This window comes from Anabrus simplex, chromosome 2 (genome assembly GCF_040414725.1).
Source record: "Anabrus simplex isolate iqAnaSimp1 chromosome 2, ASM4041472v1, whole genome shotgun sequence".
In the NCBI taxonomy this organism is placed as follows: Eukaryota; Metazoa; Arthropoda; class Insecta; order Orthoptera; family Tettigoniidae; genus Anabrus; species Anabrus simplex.
Window position 1 is genome coordinate 125,311,527 of NC_090266.1, and position 17,906 is coordinate 125,329,432.

The following is a 17,906-nucleotide window of genomic DNA, read 5'->3' on the forward strand; positions in this document are numbered from 1 at the left end:
AAACTTGTATCCTTCTACCATCTATATATAATAACTTGTCCTGACTGACTGACTGACTGACTGACTGACTGACTGACTGACTGACTGACTGACTGACTGACTGACTGACTGACTGATTCTTCATCGCCGAGCCAAAACTACTGGACATAAAGAAAGGAAATTTTGATGATACATTCATATTAACATCTAGGTGCTCGCTAAGGGAGGATTTTTGGATATTCCGTCTCTAAGGGGGGTGGAAATGGGGGTGAATTTTTAAAATGAGGATATCTATATCTCAAAAACTTAACAGTTTACAGCTCTAAAAATTGGTATTTGGAATCTCCTTTAAAAATGAAGAAACATGTATTTTTTGTTTTGGGAAAATCCCATTAAGGGGGTGGAAAATGGGGGAAAAGGGTTGAACACCTTTTACGAGGAGACTTATATCTCAAGAACTGAAGATGTTACAGACATGAAAATTGGTATTTGGAATCTCCTTTGAAAATAAAGAAACATGTATTTTTGTGTTTTAGGATAATCCGATGAATAGGGAGTGAATAGGAGTGACAAACGGGGTGAATTTTTAAAAAGACTATATCTGCAAATTATCTAAGACACGTAACATATTACAGATTTGAAAACTGGTATTTGGAATTTCTTGTAAAAGTAAAGAAACATTTTTTTCTTCGGAAATTCCACGTAAGGGGAACTGAAAAAGAGGGTGAGTTTTTAAAATTAGCTTATCTACAGTATATGTCAAAATCTTAACATGTTGCAGACGTGAAAATTTGTATTTGGAATCTTCTTTAAAAATAACGAAACACGCATTCTTTGTTTTTCGGAAATGACAGTTGACGGGGGGGTTAAAGGATTGAAACATTAATCGAATTATTTGTATGAGAATATATATACATACCAAAAAATCTAAAGATGTTAAAAACGTGAAAACTGGTATTTGGAATCTCATTTAAAAATAAGAAAGAAGTACGCATTTAATGAGGGAATCAACTTGGTTGGGGGGGGGGGGATGAAGACGGAAATGAATTCCTTTCACGAGGATACACATATCTCAAAAACTGAAGATGTATTTTTCTAAGACTGTTGGTATTTTTCCAGTCATTTTCAGTGTCTTCTATAAGCAGATATGTAGTGCATATCCATAAACAAGTGTTGCTGTTACTGTCCAGGAGGATGTGGTGTGAGCTGAACAGGATTCAGACCAACAACGGCTTATGTACTTTCTCGCTACAGAAATGAAACAGATTGCCGTCTCCTGCGTGTAATTGTGGTGCCGAAAGGTAGATTATAAAACACATCGTGTAACGCCTTATCGTAGAAAGCGTGATGAATTCTTTATTTGACTTCCAGATTTTAAAGAAATGACGTCAAGCTAGGTAGTGCATATCCACTTGTGTGAATTGTTACCATTGATGGTGAAATCTACCATACGCTTCATGATAACAAATCTATAGATTTGCTTGCGAATATGCATTCCATCACCCTTTTGCGGTGAGCTAAGCTGAAATACAACGTTTGGAGACCACGCTGACATAACCAGATGCTGCTCGTTGCTGGTACCAACGTGAAAAACTACCACCTTCTCCGACAACCTTGAAATCATTTAAGAAAAGCCTGCATAAACAATTGATAAGGGAATCTGCCACCTGGACGACGACCCTAGATACAGATCATTGGTGATTGATGAAGATGATGACCCGAGATTCGATTCTCAGCATCAACAGCAACTATCCTGAGTGCGCTGTTCTTCCGTGGTTCCTTATACGCTTCGTCCAGGGAAGTATTTGAATGTTTGCCCATACCTTTCACTCAAATAATTGCAGTTACATACAATATCACCTACTACATGGTAACACAAGTTCTTAAGCGTTTTACACATGAAGCTGGTGTCCAAAAAATATTCAAAGCCCTTTATCTGAATAGGCATATTATGTGAAAGACGCTGAAATTCAAAGTTAGGTGATTCCATCCCGGCCTTCGATTAGGTTCGTGCATCAAATAAAAAGAACATGTTGAAAGTATGATAAACAAATGTTAATAAGAAAAACAAAATTCAGGCCTACAAGATATGAGGTAGGGGATCTACAAACCAGTGCTTAAACAACATTTTGTGAAAAATATACGCATTCAGCGAGATGGTTCCCATTCCAGTAAGTCAAAAGAGGGCCTATTTTTACCACCACAAAACGGGTTGAAGATGAAAAGAAAACATGTAGCTTTTCCAGGGACATTCTTGTTGCACTTGATCTGATTGAACGTTTCTGAGAGTATTTAGGGAATCGGGTTGAAAATGCAAAATCTTGGAAACAGCGACCGGATAATCGCATCCCTAGTTGTAACATTCACCGGGCGAGTTGGCCGTGCGCGTAGAGGCGCGCGGCTGTGAGCTTGCATCCGGGAGATAGTAGGTTCGAATCCTACTATCGGCAGCCCTGAAGACGGTTTTCCGTGGTTTCCCATTTTCACACCAGGCAAATGCTGGGGCTGTACCTTAATTAAGGCCACGGCCGCTTCCTTCCAACTCCTGAGCCTTTCCTGTCCCATCGTCGCCATAAGGCCTATCTGTGTCGGTGCGACGTAAAGCCCCTAGCAAAAAAAAAGAAGAAAGTTGTAACATTCAGTTTCCAAAACTTCTAATCTAAAGCTGAATGTCTTCGTACCCCTGTGGATAATATCGAGCAATATAGGGATTGCTTTAAAACGAAGCAGCTATTCTCTCTTTCTCTTCGTCTCTCACCGTCGTCTATTTAATAGCGGCCTGTAATTTCTATGTAATGAGCAGTTAAATTACGGCGTCTCGCTCCAGCTCTCGGCCAAGCTATAATTTCTATTAAGTGTCTGTTGTGCTTCAGAATTGATGCTAGGAATTTGTGCGCGTATTGAAAGGATTACGAGTCCAAATCCTTATCCTTACACAGCACTGGTTTTGTAACGTCGCTCCAACTTTTATAATGAATGGACGTCCGTCAGGATATGTCAGTGATTGTTTAGAAGTCATACTTTCGTGTGTCGACTTTCAAACAGTAAGAGTGTGAAAACATTTTCCGATTGAAGAGTTATTAAAATAAAAACGAAAAGTTAAGACACGGAAGCTGAATCAGAAACATTATAAAGCACAAAACAGCATATTTCGTCCAATCAAGTGGGTGTTATTACGTTGGTTTCGACTGACTGGATTTTATTTTTTAATTTTCAAAATACCAGTGGTAAAGGAGGATTGTTTTGAAATTATATTTTGGTGTTGCTTACCTACAGTTCTAAATAATTTATACTTTTCGATTTGTTAACACGGTGACTGTCTAACACGGGTTACCTATAGGGTAGGCTTATAATTTTAACACCAGAGACATACCATGTAGGCTGACCAACCGTCCCGCATTTTAAAGTATTTTTAAATGTCCCGTAATTGTCTCGTTTTCTATCTCAACGAATTTTCGTGTTATTATCATCAGTAGGAATTTTCACAATTCGCAACTGTCCTGCCATCTAGCTTCAACTAAATATAGTCTAGCCGTTACTAACAGTATGATCTTTGAAAGTGCAAAGGAGCAGGTTATAGCATCTTTGGAAAATCGTTCCGGATCTACTGAATGGAAAATAAATTTTGGCTTGAGCAAGAGGTGCCAATAAATACAGTTTCAAGCAAGATAAATGATGCAATAGTTTTTCTTATGTTGAGGTTTTCAGTACCTATTTCTTTACTTAGTAGTTATAACCAGAGATTAAAATTTAGAACTAGTGATGATGCTTGTTTGCTTGTAGTTTAAAAAAGCCTAACATCTAGGTCATCAGCCCAATAAGTGCTTTTAGAAAGTATTTCAGGTAACTGGTAAAACGAAGAAGTACCACGAATACAGTAGGTATTTTTTCCTCTCTTTCCAAGTTTTAAAAACTTTTGATAACATTTAGACTATAACATGTTCAATATTTATTTTATTATTTCAGAATGTGTTGAATTTTCTGTTTTTATTTATATGAAGGGTCTTCAATCCACAGACGGGAAAATAAATTGTACAACAAAGATGAGTGGAATTTATTTTTCTTTATTATTACTTCACTAAGAACAGTCACTAAGCTGCAGTCACTTAAGTGCAGCCATTATCCAGTATTCGGGAGATAGTGGGTTTGAACCCCTCTGTCGGCAGCCCAGAAGATGGTTTTCCGTGGTTTGCAATTTTTACATCAGGCAAATGCTGGGGCTGTACCTTAATTAAGGCCACGGCCACTTCTACCCTCTTCTAGCCCTTTCCTGCCCCATGGTCGCCATAAGACGCTATCTGTGTAGGTGCGACATAAAGCAACTCAATACTAAACTTCAGAAGAGTAGGCTACTCGTGGTCAAAAAATAAGTGGTTTTCCGTGGTTTCCCATTTTCACACCAGGCAAATGCTGGGGCTGTACCTTAATTAAGGCCACGGCCGCTTCCTTCCTACTCCTAGGCCTTTCCTATCCCATCGTCGCCATAAGACCTATCTGTGTCGGTGCGACGTAAAGCCCCTAGCAAAAAAAAAGAGGAAAACTGGCAACACAATGTTTTTTTTTTTTTTTTTGAAAACGTTAACAATTTTGTAGTTTTAAAGTTAGTGCTAAAATTGTAGCTGTCCCCCAAAATTGTGGAATGTCCCCCTTTTTTGCCTGTCTTGTCCCTCATTCCTTCCTTCAAGAGTTGGTCACCTAATACCATGGCTACTTCATAAAATTGTATATTGACTGTTTCTTTTGTGATTGCAGATTGTTTTCTGATAACTTAAAACGATTAATGTTTTGTTCCAGGGTGAATGACCGCATCATAAGTGCAAATGGCATTTCTCTGGAGAATGTGGAATATAACACAGCAGTGCAGGTGCTACGGGACAGCGGAAACACTGTCCTGCTGGTGGTTCGCAGACGAGTCGTCCTGCCTGCCTGCCCAGAACCCCAGACCATCAAGCTATGCCTCACAAAAAGCAAGAAGAAGGATGGTAAGTTGTCCTTGTCATAGGAATAAGAAACTCCTATCCTTGGGTGACCAAACGTCCCGTATTTTGTGGGATCGTCCCTTTTTTCCCAAGTGTCCCGTTGTCCCGACAAAATACATACGGGACGCAAATTGTCATGTTTCTTATTAAGGTCCCATATATTTTGAGATAGCGTATTTTAAATAACGCGTAGCACAACCAAATAGAGAACAACTGAGGTCATACCGAAAGAGTAAAGAAAACAAACTGAACAAGGCACGGATTTTGAACTTCTTTGGTTGGTGGCACGTAATGTTTTGAAGTTCGTCGTTTCCGGTCTCTTTGTGCATTGCCTGTAGCTTGCGTCGTGTATAAGTGTGGTTAGATCAAATACAGTACTGTATTTGGTTAGATTCACCAGTACTTGATGGTCTTATAAAAATGAAAGTGTGTTTTTACTGACAAAATTAAAGCTGAGTTTCCATTTCTGCAATTAGAACAGCAAAGCAAGAAATTATTTTGCATGTTGTGTAAAAGTACGTTTTCGATCTGATTTGTGTAACACATTAATGTGAAAAAACAAAACAGTTAAACAAAAGCAATTAAATGTCATTATGTTTACATGTAATAACAATAAAATATTTACTCGATTGGTAATGCAATGGAAAATATTACGTTGTTAAAATTATTATAACGCAATTAAATGGTTATTTTACTTATCTACTTATTATGCTTATTTTAACAGAATATTGATTTAAATTTGCAAATAATGTGCTGACCACACGACACCTCGTAATCTGTAGGCCTTCGGGCTGAGTAGACCGTGGCTCTTCGGGGCTGTTCTTCTATGGGGTTTGTTTAAAAAAATATTATTGATTATAAACTTCATTAACAGAATATACGTTCGTGATTGGTAGTATAGTGTGTTCAAACGAAGAGGTGTGTAGTATGAGCCAGAGGGTTTAACCAGACGCGGCTAAAATCCCCGACTCGGCCACCAGGCCATGGCCCTCCGAATTTACCATTCAGCCAAGAAGATGAACTCGCAGTATGCTGCCAAAAAAGTCTTGAAAAGTCAAAAATTTGTGCCTACCATTTCTGCTGTTAACAGCTGGCCATCAACTGGAACCAAGCTGCTTACAAGATTTCCCCTGATCTCCGAACATTTTTCTGCACATTTTTGCAACTTGCACTTTCTTCTACCACATTGACACGCAGTTTACTTCCCTTGTCAGATGCCACACACTCTCACTGGGAAAAGGCAGTCTTAGAAGGACTGGACATGGCTGTTTGAAGAATATTCTCCCCATCTGAGCTGAGGTTTCTTCACTGGGTTCATTGCCTCTCAAACAAAGAGCTGTTCAGTGAACCCTACTGCATCACTCAGGCTCAGAATTATAATACTTGCATAAACCAAGATTCGTCTGGTTTGTATTGGATGAGCTGAATTTAAAAGGATGTAGGTACTACCTAGTAGCAGTTTTAATTATTGGAATTCAGAAATGTCCGCCTCTCTGGTGGAGTGGTTAGCGTGATTAGCTGCCACACCCGGAGGTCCGGGTTCGATTCCCGGCACTGCCACGAAATTTGTAAAGTGGTACGAATGCTGGAACAGGGCCCACTCAGCCTCGGGAGGTCAGCTGAGTAGAAGGGGGGGGGGGCTCAATTTCCTCCTCAGCCATCCTCGAAGTGGTTTTCCGTGGTTTCCCACTTCTCCTCCAGGCAAATGCCAGAATGGTAGGTACCTAACTTAAGGCTACGGCCGCTTATTTCCCTTCCATTCTTCCCATCCCCTACAAGGCCCCTATTCAGCATAGCAGGTGAGGCCGCCTAGGCGAGGTACTGGTCCACCTCCCCAGTTGTATCCCCACGACCCAAAGTCTCACGCTCCAGGACACTACCCTTGCGGCGGTAGAGGTGGGATTCCTCGCTGAGTCCGAGGGAAAAACAGATTAAGAAGGAAGGAATTCAGAAATGGCTTCAGGTAATAAAATAATAATAATAATAATAATAATAATAATAATAATAATAATAATAATAATAATAATGATAATAATAATGATAATTTTGTGTGGTTATTTCTAGCCTTGTAGGGCACACCCTCCGATGAGGGAGGGTGGCATCTTCTATGTGTAGTGGAATATACTGTGGTGTGCGAGTTGCAGGGATGCTGGGGGACAGTAAAAATTAGCCAAGGAATTAACCACTTAAGGTTATAATCACCAACCCGGCCGGGAACCGAACCGGCTCCCTATGAACCAAACAGCACTGTGCTGATTATTCAGCCAAGGAGCGGAACACTTCAGGTTGTCCTTGCATCATTCCTGTTTTGAGAGTAACTATCTTTTAAGTTTCCAAACAATGAGATATTTTGCAATGTTGGCTAACTGGGAATATTCTGGGTACTGTCAAAGCTGCCTTTGTGAAGTAAGTCGTGATCCTAACTTTCGGGGTTCCGGGGTTCTATCCTGGCTGAGTTGAGTGATTTTTGAAGGATGGTCAGAAATCATGGCAGCCTGTGTCTTTGTGCTTGGCATGTTAATGATCTCTCTCTGTCACCTGACAATGTTAAATCAACTTAGCCATAGGAACCGTTCAGTGGAATGTTATTGCATTGCCAGGCAGCATGGAAATTGGTGGGTAGGCTACCTAGATGGCACCATGTTTAGAAGATCTGCAATTTGGTAACTAATAATAATAATAATAATAATAATAATAATAATAATAATAATAATAATAATAGCATGTGGCATCCAAAGAGGATGGTGCAGGTCTTTCGAATTGACGCCATATTGGCGACCTGTGCGTTTGCGAGGATGGGGATTCTAATGTTGAAGATGGCACACACACACTTAGCCCCCGAGCCTTGGAATTAACCAATGAAGGTTAAAATCCCGAACCCAACCGGGAATCGATTCCGGGACCCTCTGGACCAAAGGCCAGCATGCTAACCATTTAGCCATGGAGCCGGACACTGAGTTGCTGAGGCCCTATTATTATTCTCTCTCTCTCTCTTTTTAAATTTTTTATTAGTATTGTCATGCTGTTACACCGTAATCCAGCCTTTACCCAGTAGATGTCTCCAAACATAAACTCAAAGGGCTAATTGTACCTCACATATTGTTCACGTTAGTGGAATGGTTAATGCACCTGTTCAGGGTAGGAAGCTTAATTTTTCATCCTGAGGGCGATTGTATTTTCAGCTATTTTCTTTTAAATTTTAATTATATATTATGTTCCTGAAAAAAAATTGTAAATAAGATGAATTACATTATTTCATTTTTCTTTCAGATTTTGGGCTAGTGTTAGGTTGCAAGATCTATGTGAGGGAAGTTGCAAGCAAGCTGATGGTGGAAAACAAGGATGGTGGGGGCCTGCAAGAAGGAGATGTGCTGCTGAAGATCAATAACCACACGACCGACGGCATGACACTCAAAGAAGCTCGGAAACTTATCGAGTCGAGTAAGGAGAAGCTCAACCTGGTAGTGAGACGGGAGCAGAAACCAGGGAGCACCACCCACGAGTCAACAGCTATACCCAAAGGTAACTACTTCACATTGTTTATTCTTAAGATTAGATTAGCCTCGCTCTATAATAATATACCCATTGATTTCCCCCAGTCATATTTCAGGCTGTGGAATTCTATGATAATGAGAAGACTCACTTTATATCTAATTCTGTCATTTACATATTTTCAAAATGCACAATGGTATTAAATATACATAACAGTGAAACTTGTAGAGGTTCTCAAAAGGTGAGCCATAGCACAACATTTGCTTGGTGTGCCGCCAAACTTGTAAGCCTTTATGATACTTAACAGTAATTGAAAGAATTTTACTCGATATTTGTTGGGAATGCAGAGCAAGAGAGAAGTATTCAAGAGTTTAAACATATACATTTTGCAGGGTTTTTGTTGGCTTACACCATACAATAAAAGATTCCAGTTATTAATGAGAAACTTGAGATTGTCTTTCTTAGTCAGTTCATAGTGAAATTGAAGACCAATACCCACAGCAGTCTCACATTTCTTGTCCCTCTCTTTGCATATAACACACCGAGCAAGTGGCTGCTTGGTTTGGGTCATGTAGCCATCGGCTTGCATTCAGGAGATAGTAGGTTTCTGCCCCACTGTCGGCAGCCCTGAAGATTGTTTTCTGTGGTTTCCCATTTTCACACCAGGCAAATGCTGGGGGTGTACCTTAATTAATGCCATGGTCACTATCCCATTGTCACCATAAGACCTACATGTGTATTGCTGTTGTATTACATATAACACATGTCAAATTGATAGCCGCAAAACAAACCAGAATATGGATGAAATGGCGTGCAGACCCCCTACTGCTGAGGGTAAGTTGAGTGTATGCAAGACCTGGTCTCCCTTATTGTTGCCAACTTGTGTATTATTGTATCGCAGGAACTCTCTGCAAAGAATGGTGTGCCTGAACGACTTAAGATTGAGAACCAATAATAAATGATCTATAACAAGAAGATTGAAATCCATTACTCATTCAATACTTTTGTTATGAAACAGATCTAAATTAGAAACTGAAAGTTTAGTGCTTGTGATTTTTACAATTTATATTGATGAAGATGAATTGTATAAACTCATTTCTTTTTCAGATTCCCATGGTAATTTTCTAGATAGTTTAAGTGGACCAAACTATTCATCGCAGAATTTATATGTACAGCCACCTACTCGGCATCAGCATCAGCATAATCTAGCGGAAGATAAGAGCAACTTGTTACCTCGGGGCCGCTCACGGGGCCCTCTACTAGATGTATCTCTAAGTCAGTTGGATCGCCCAGCAACACCCGTTGGTGCGGGAGTAAGCCACCATCACTCCCATAGTCGTAGTAGGAGCGGGCTCGAGGAAGGAGGAGGACCTCCTGACCCACTTGGCCCACCTAGACCTCCTCCACCTAGACCAGAAGGTAAACCTTGCATTTGTTGGCACTATAAATATTATTCATTCCTGATACTTAAAGTGTGAAGTTAATGGGGATCCTCTAAATGTAAGTTTGCTGTAAGTGTTAAGTTGAGTAATGTATACAAAAGTAGGAATGGGAATAGGAACACATAATAGCATAAAAACAATGATGGGTCAGCATCAAAAGAGAGAAATACTATACTATAAATGGCAACAATACTATACTTGTTGAATATGGTTTATCTGTGGAACCTTGTATGGTTACTATATACACACATCGTTCCTTTCATAAGCAAGTGAAAGCAGCCATACAGTAATGTCGTATGTAGAAAGTTACGAACAAAAGGAGTAATGGAAGAATGAGACAAGAATAAAAGTGAATACACAAAAGTACAATGACAATTTATATACACTGCTTTCTTCATGTAGTACTACTTAGAACCCCGCCGGGCTGAACGGCACAGGCGATTGAGGCGCTGGCCTTCTGCCTCCAACTTGGCAGGTTCGATCCTGGCTCATGACGGTGGTATTCGAAGGTGCTCAAATATGTCAGCTTCGTGTCGGTAGATTTACTGGCATGTTCCTGTGGGGCTAAATTCTGGTACCTTAGCGTCTCTGGAAACCGTTAAAGTAGTTGGTGGGACATAAAGCCAATAACATTTATTTTTAGAATCCCAGTTCTTCTTACCCTTGATGAGCTAATTTCCACTTTCCAGCTATATCCCACGGGATGGGGGCAGGGGATTGGCATCTTGATAGATCGTGAGTTTTTATTTGATTGTTGTAGGATAGAAAGCAGGCCAGCTAAACGTAGACAAAGGGAAGAGAATGAATGGTGAAGTTTTTATAGAATATTAGGAGTCAGGATAAATGCAGAAGAAGAAAGGAACCCCATTGAGGAATGGGAGGGATGAACAAATGACATACAAAATTTATGTGTACTCTTAAATGTATTCTGTAAACTGGAAGAAGGAGCAAAGGGAGGATAAGGTAATGCAGTAAAATCCAGTGTAATTCTCATCATTATTCTGACAAGGGAGTCGTACTTGATGAGGATTTCAGGACAAAGGAAGAACAAGGTATGGCAAGTGCAGTCTGAGTAGAGGAGTAGCTGGTAGTCCATAATGTACTCACCATAGAGAGACGAGTATCTTAGAGAACAAAATAAATGATAGACAATTTCAGTAGCAATATTTATGTATTTTGTAAATATTGTTTGGTTTTAGACTGCTGCCTTTTATTTGTTTTATGGACTCACTTTTCTAGGACATGGTAATCTTCTTCTTAGGTAAAAAGTTGATTCAGTTAATTTTTTTATGATTATAATAGAAATGTTCTATTCAGGATTCATATGAGGAACAGATTCAGAATTGGAAATGAATCTGGAAAATTAACGTATGGAGATATATTATCCGCACACTTTATCTTGGTGCATTTGTGTACGGGGGTGAGGAGTAAGGAGGGAGCTGTCCCGGTATCGATAATGTTGCCTGATGCTGCCAACTGAATGAAAATGAAATCTGAATTGAATCGAGAATATGATCGATCGATATGAAATTTCTAAACCGTTATCATCTTAACCCAACAACTATGTCACATACACATTATATAACATTATAAAACATTTCTCGATGCGAATCTTGTTCCTAGCATGAATTCTATACTTTGGCTTTGTTGTGTGAACAACAACAGTACTAGTACGTAAAGTGTACGCCAGATGTCGCACAACGATGCTTAAGCGGTTCATAGTTTGTGTTTCAAAGGTTGCCAGTACGAATCTCGAAGATCGCCGAGGTCGACCGATTCAGCACTAGCACCAAGATAAAGTGTGCGGATAATAAATGAGTTATAATACATGGAATACATTATAAGGCAAAGTAAATGTAACTCCTGGGCAATAAAATGTGTTGTAAAATATACTCAGACCTTGCTTTTCAACATGCTAGATGGGTGGTTTTTGAATTTTCAGGTTGCCCTACACAAAATAAATGATAGACAATTTCAGTAGCAATACGGTATTTATGTATTTTGTAAATATTATTTGGTTTTAGACTGCTGCCGTTTATTTGTTTTATGGACTCACTTTTCTAGGACATGATAATCTTCTTCTTCTTCTTCTTCTTCTTCTTCTTCTTACTTGCATCACATGTTGTGAAATCAGGCTTTGAATGCCCTGGATTAGATGGTCTCCATTCAAAGCCCAGTGACATCATTACACATTAGCCTCCACTTATAGGTAGCCGGTGAACATCGTCTACCAAGCAAAAGTGAAAACAGATGCTGCACATTTATGAAGTTGAGAACTCTGTTTATTTATGCAATGACTTTTCTTTACAGATTACTATAATAGCAGGAGGCAGCTGTATGAAGATGACCCACTGTTGCAGCGTTCAAAGCAACCTATGTAAGTAATGATAAAAATATTTATTCTGTACTGTGTTTCAGAAACTTCAGTTGAATGCTCCCAACAACCAATACACACTTGTCCACCCAAGTGCTATAGTGCAGTTCTTCTGATATTTAGAAGAAGTCAATTACAAGACAAGACTTGGAGCAGTGTTGTGACCTTGATTTGATTTTTATGAGCACCATTTTAATACAAAATGTAGGCTAATAGGTGTGAATTTATGCTGTTCTTATATGAGAACAATGTATTTGTATAAACCAATCTGTTACTATATTGAAAAGGACTTTGTCATTATTGCATTTGTCCTGCTGGTGCAGTGTTTAACACATTGGAGACCGTGTCTTAAGGTGGCATATGGGCAGGCAGACCGCCATACTTTGAAGGTTTTTAAAAAATTGTAGAAAATAGTAGTAGGTTGCAATTGTAACACGTATTCTACAGATTAAAGAGTTGCATTAAGTTCTATTGAATACTTTTCACATTACATATTTTCCAATGGTATGCCTTTTGCAACAACAAAAAGAAGTCTGACAACAAAGTCTTACACATAATGAGCTTGAGAGTGGAATAGTTTGAAGCATTCATGGACACAAAGTGCTACATAACACATTGCATACCACCAGCATGTCTCTTTTCTCGTTACTTTCCCATTTTCCGCTTTTCCTTTATCTGCACAGGCTTTGCAAGTGCATCCAAATCACCAAAAGTACTCGGCGAATATGAATCAGTCCCTGCCTTTGAAATATCATCGCTTGCGTCACTTCGTTCTAAATGAATCTCCAGTCATATGAAGATAATGAAACATTAGCGAAATAAACTACAAAGTGCAAAATCACACCTGGGTGGAATATGATAGAATGATAGAATACCTTCATGAGGTTCGAAATCAGGGTCTAGATTTGAATCATCTAGCTCTTTTTCTGAACCACTGTCATAAAAAAATCTCTTCTAAAATCTCTATAATTCCACTTTCATTCAATGATCCAATCATGATAGCAGAAACAAAACAGTCTAAACACTTCGCACGATGTAAACCAAACTCCGAAATCGCACGCCTTGAGCAGCTGGAAGCAAGGCTGGAAGCATGGAGTGTAGAAGCGAACTCGAGCAAAAATAAGCTGCTATAAGTTCAAGAAAACAGTGACAGAGGACACAAACACACGGTATAGCTGTTATAAAAGTTCTTTAAAATGGTAGGTCTAGTTTCCGCCCAATTCTCGTCGTGGTTGTGTTGACAATATAACAAATACGCGGGTCCGAGTTATCCTCGGGCGCAGTCAGTCTGCACTGTTACCCCACCCCGATACACACTTGGTATCGGTCTCCATTATGTTAATAAAACAAACTACTGGAACAACTTCACAAAAGAATAGGCAGTGAACATACTATATAACCTTAGTTGCAAGTCAAGAGCAGCAGCACATTACAACAATAATAAGAAAGTGAGTAACACATCTTCTGTGGTGCAGTGGTCAGTGTGATTAGCTGCCACCCCCGGAGGCCTGGATTCGATTCCCGGCTCTGCCACAAAATTTGAAAAGTGGTACGAGGGCTTGAACGGGGTCCACTCAGCTTCAGGAGGTCAACTGAGTGGGTTCGATTCCCACCTCAGCCATCCTCGAAGTGGTTTTCCGTGGTTTCCCACTTCTCCTCCAGGCAAATGCCGGGATGTTACCTAACATAAGGCCACAGCCGCTTCCTTTCCTCTTTCTGCACTGTCCCTTCCAATCTTCCCATTCCTCCACAAGGCCCCTGTTCAGCATAGCAGGTGAGGCCACCTGGGTGAAGTACTGGTCATTTTCCCCAGTTGTATCCCCCGACCCAGAGTCTGAAGCTCCAGGGCACTGCCCTTGAGGCCGTAGAGGTAGCATCCCTTGCTGAGTCCGAGGGAAAAACCGACCCTGGTGGGTAAACAGATAAAGAAGAAGAAGAAGACCTTTTCTCTTTGCTATTTGCTTTATGTCGCACTGACTCAGATAGGTCTTATGGCGATGATGGTATAGGAATGGCCTAGGAATGGGAATGAAGCAGCCGTGGCCTTAATTAAGGTACAGCCTCAGGATTTTCCTAGTGTGAAAATGGGAAACCACGGAAAACCATCTTCAGGGCTGCTGACAGTGGGGTTCGAACCCACTATCTCCCGATTACTGGATGCTGGCCGCGCTTAAGAGGAAGAGTAACACGTCTTCTTAGCAATGTCACTTGTCAAACCAAAGATGATGATGAATACCACTTGATTTTGCTTGTCTGGTCCTCCTATAAGAAATAAATTGACAAGGGTCCACCTTTTCAATGGAATGTATCAGGTAAATAATATTACACCAGTATTGGGACTAGTTTCAGCCAGATAGTGGCCTTCTTTAGCCAAATAAAAATTAAACAGATTATGTGATAACTAAAACATATAAGACATTGTTGCAGGAATAATGCTAACACTGAATACATATAATAACATAAATTATGGTTATAATCTTCTTGCCATAATATGATGTCTTTAAGTTGACTTAGGGCCTCAGGCAAAGAAGTAGCCAGAATTAGGAATGAATTAACATATAGAATAAAGTTACAATCTTGCAACTGTGTATAACATAAGATTTATATAAATTATTGGTTCAAAAAACCATTGATATAATGATCACGGAAGAGCTGATGAACTCTTATTTTGTTATGAGGACTATAAATAATGCATATACCGAGCTCGATAGCTGCAGTCGCTTAAATGCGGCCAGTATCCAGTATTCGGGAGATAGTAGGTTCGAACCCCACTGTCGGCAGCCCTGAAAATGGTTTTCCGTGGTTTCCCATTTTCACACCAGGCAAATGCTGGGGTTGTACCTTAATTAAGGCCACGGCCGCTTCCTTCCCTTTCCTAGCCCTTTCCCATCCCATCGTCGCCATAAGACCTATCTGTGTCGGTGCGACGTAAAGCAACTAGCAAAAAAAAAAAAAAAAAAATGCATATAAATAAACAATTAAATTGTATGAACATAGATAATTTCAAAGCACTAGACCCTAACCTTGCGTTGGTGTCAGTGAGGTCTGGTGCTCATGAAGAGCTTCTTCAAAGTGATCCTCTGCATGTTCTTCATACCCCTCAAAATCAGATAAGAAGTTGTTCACAAAATCAGGGTCCAGTGCCTTTACAGAAAAAAAAAAAAATAGCTATTTACTAATAGTATTAACACTAATGATAGCAACATGGAACTAGTGAAACAAAATAATGCATTCCTACCCTCAATTCTGTTAGTGATGGAGCTGGACTCCATGACTGTTCACGAAATGAAGCTCCTTCTCCCTCTAACTTGTTGTTACTTTCCAGCATTGGCATTATTAATCTGGCTCTGCTAGAAGACATCTTATTTTCTTCAAGTTCAACAAACTAAATACTGATTGCTCACAACATAAGCTCAATAATACAGATTTAACAACAATTCTCCCATACAGTTGACTCCATTGTGCATGAGTAAAAAAAAAAGGACGGTGTTAGTGTTGGGAACAAAAACAAAAAGATAAACATAGCAAATAAAAAAGTAAGGGCATTAAATTATTCTAATAATTTTAATTGAATATTAATTTTGAGAAACTCAGACTCTTTTCTTACTAGTAATGTTAATAGGAGGACTTGAGACTGGACACAATACGTATATGAAAACTAGAGCCAGTGCAATGTTAGTCCAACAGTGGACATACGTTTTACAGGTATTGAGAATTGCTTCAGAGCCATTACGTACTAAGTGGACTTATGTTTATCTGGCTCAAACGTACATTAGGACTTCTGGTCTTATAAACCTAGCCAATTATAAAAGTTTTTGGGGACTTAAGACACTACGGCTCGATGCAAAACGGAATTTTACATGCATTAATGTAAAAATCAGAAAATCTCCATTTTTGGATTTACGTTCGGCTATTTCTGAGGTGGTAATACTAAATTCCCATGAAGGGAATTAGATATTTTTCCACCAATAGAGCATATAAAAAATCAGATAAAAAATTGGATGTATGGCTTTTCAGGCGTTTGCTCTATTAACCAGCATTTCGTCTTAGGTCTGACACTAGACTCGTCAGAGTGGGATGTGTCAGACCCTACCCACTGATGCTGGGGTGTATGCAGGTGAACTTATCAGAAGCTGGTTAATAGAGCAAACGCCTGAAAAGCCATACATCCAATTTTTGATCTAGTTCTGAGGTACATAAATATGTTGATATACAATAAGTTCATGTGAATGTTTAGTTCATTGCATTATGAGAATGTATATGAAATTCATATTTCCTCACCATGAACAGCATCAGAGAAAAATACTAATTAATAATTCCAAAAACAAGCTATTTTGATCCAAACAGTCTGTTGACAGTGAAGAGATTGTGTTTGATATATTGTCATACATTTTGATCTATTCATGATCTTTCTGATTTGTGGTTTCAGGCCAGATCCTCGGTTCATAACGTTCCAGAAGGAAGGTTCAGTTGGTATTCGGCTCACCGGAGGCAATGAAGTGGGCATCTTTGTGACTGCAGTGCAACCTGGGAGCCCTGCATCTCTACAGGGTCTTCAGCCAGGGGATAAAATCCTCAAGGTATGCAACAGAATGACAGCAAAAAATTCAAATAGACCTACAGTACTGATTGAAAAATGCTGTAGGAGTTAATATTAAGATTTTTGTAAAGAGAATAGTTTGTATCAAATTCAAACCGGTAGTATACAGTATTCTGGTTGGGCAGCATTTGTATGATCACTGTAGCATAACATTATAAATCTAGATTAAGTTTTATAGCGCTGTGCTGTTAGCGGGTGCCCAGCTGTGAGCATGCTTCCAGGAGATAGTGGGTTTGAACCCCACTGTCGGCAGCCCTGAAGACAGTTTTTCCTGGTTTCTCATTTTCACACCAGAAAAATGCTGGGGCTGTACCTTATTTAAGGCCATGGCCGCTTCCTTCCCATTCCTAGACTTTTCCTATCCCATTGTCGCCATAAGACGGTGCGATGTAAAGCAAATGGTAAAAAAAAAGTGTGTAAGAGCTTATAACGTGAATTTCACTTCCCTGTTCGGAGTGATATCAGAAACTAGGCTGTTTTCTTGTTATTCATTCCAGAGTATAAACTTTAAAACAAAACATTTTTCCACCCTTCCACAATCTGTGTGTAGTAAAAACTAATTATTGACCATTCTTATCCTCTGTTAGCTTCCTTATCTAAGAATTTTTTAACCTAATGAGAGTCACGGAATATTTTAACTTGTGTTTCATTGTAAGTGGTTCTGTGGTTACGACACTGTCGAACTTCCGAGTGTCATATCTTTGCTCCTTGAGGAATGATTCATGAACATACGGTATCTGCCATCTATTTGTGACATTACTGAAGCTTGCTCTTATTTGTATACTCATGGAAGGTGCTGCAAACTGTTTTTGTATGTGAATATTTACCGTTTTTGGATATAAACTGATATAATGCACAATTTAAGTTTCTGCACTATCATAAATAAACCCTGTGTCAGTACTTCGAAAACCTGAGTCTCAAACTGTGAAACATGATACTGTATTGCAGTAATAATTCATAATCTAAAAGGGCTGTCCTATTTTCAGTTACCCAAGATAGCATTAGTCCTCCTCAAATCATTGGGTCTCTATTTAACTACA

At 39.4% G+C, this 17,906-nt stretch overlaps 1 protein-coding gene across 2 annotated transcripts in view; it reads left to right on the top strand.

Moving 5' to 3' along the window:
- pyd (polychaetoid) overlaps nt 1-17,906 on the top strand; it is a 707,172-nt gene that overhangs the window by 517,834 nt on the left and 171,432 nt on the right. For both annotated transcript variants that reach the window (XM_067140350.2, XM_067140351.2), the window contains exons 3-7: nt 4,774-4,961; nt 8,229-8,480; nt 9,558-9,869; nt 12,203-12,269; nt 16,696-16,846. In XM_067140350.2, coding sequence (XP_066996451.2) covers nt 4,774-4,961; nt 8,229-8,480; nt 9,558-9,869; nt 12,203-12,269; nt 16,696-16,846 — 970 coding nt within the window. The remainder of the gene's footprint in view (nt 1-4,773; nt 4,962-8,228; nt 8,481-9,557; nt 9,870-12,202; nt 12,270-16,695; nt 16,847-17,906) is intronic.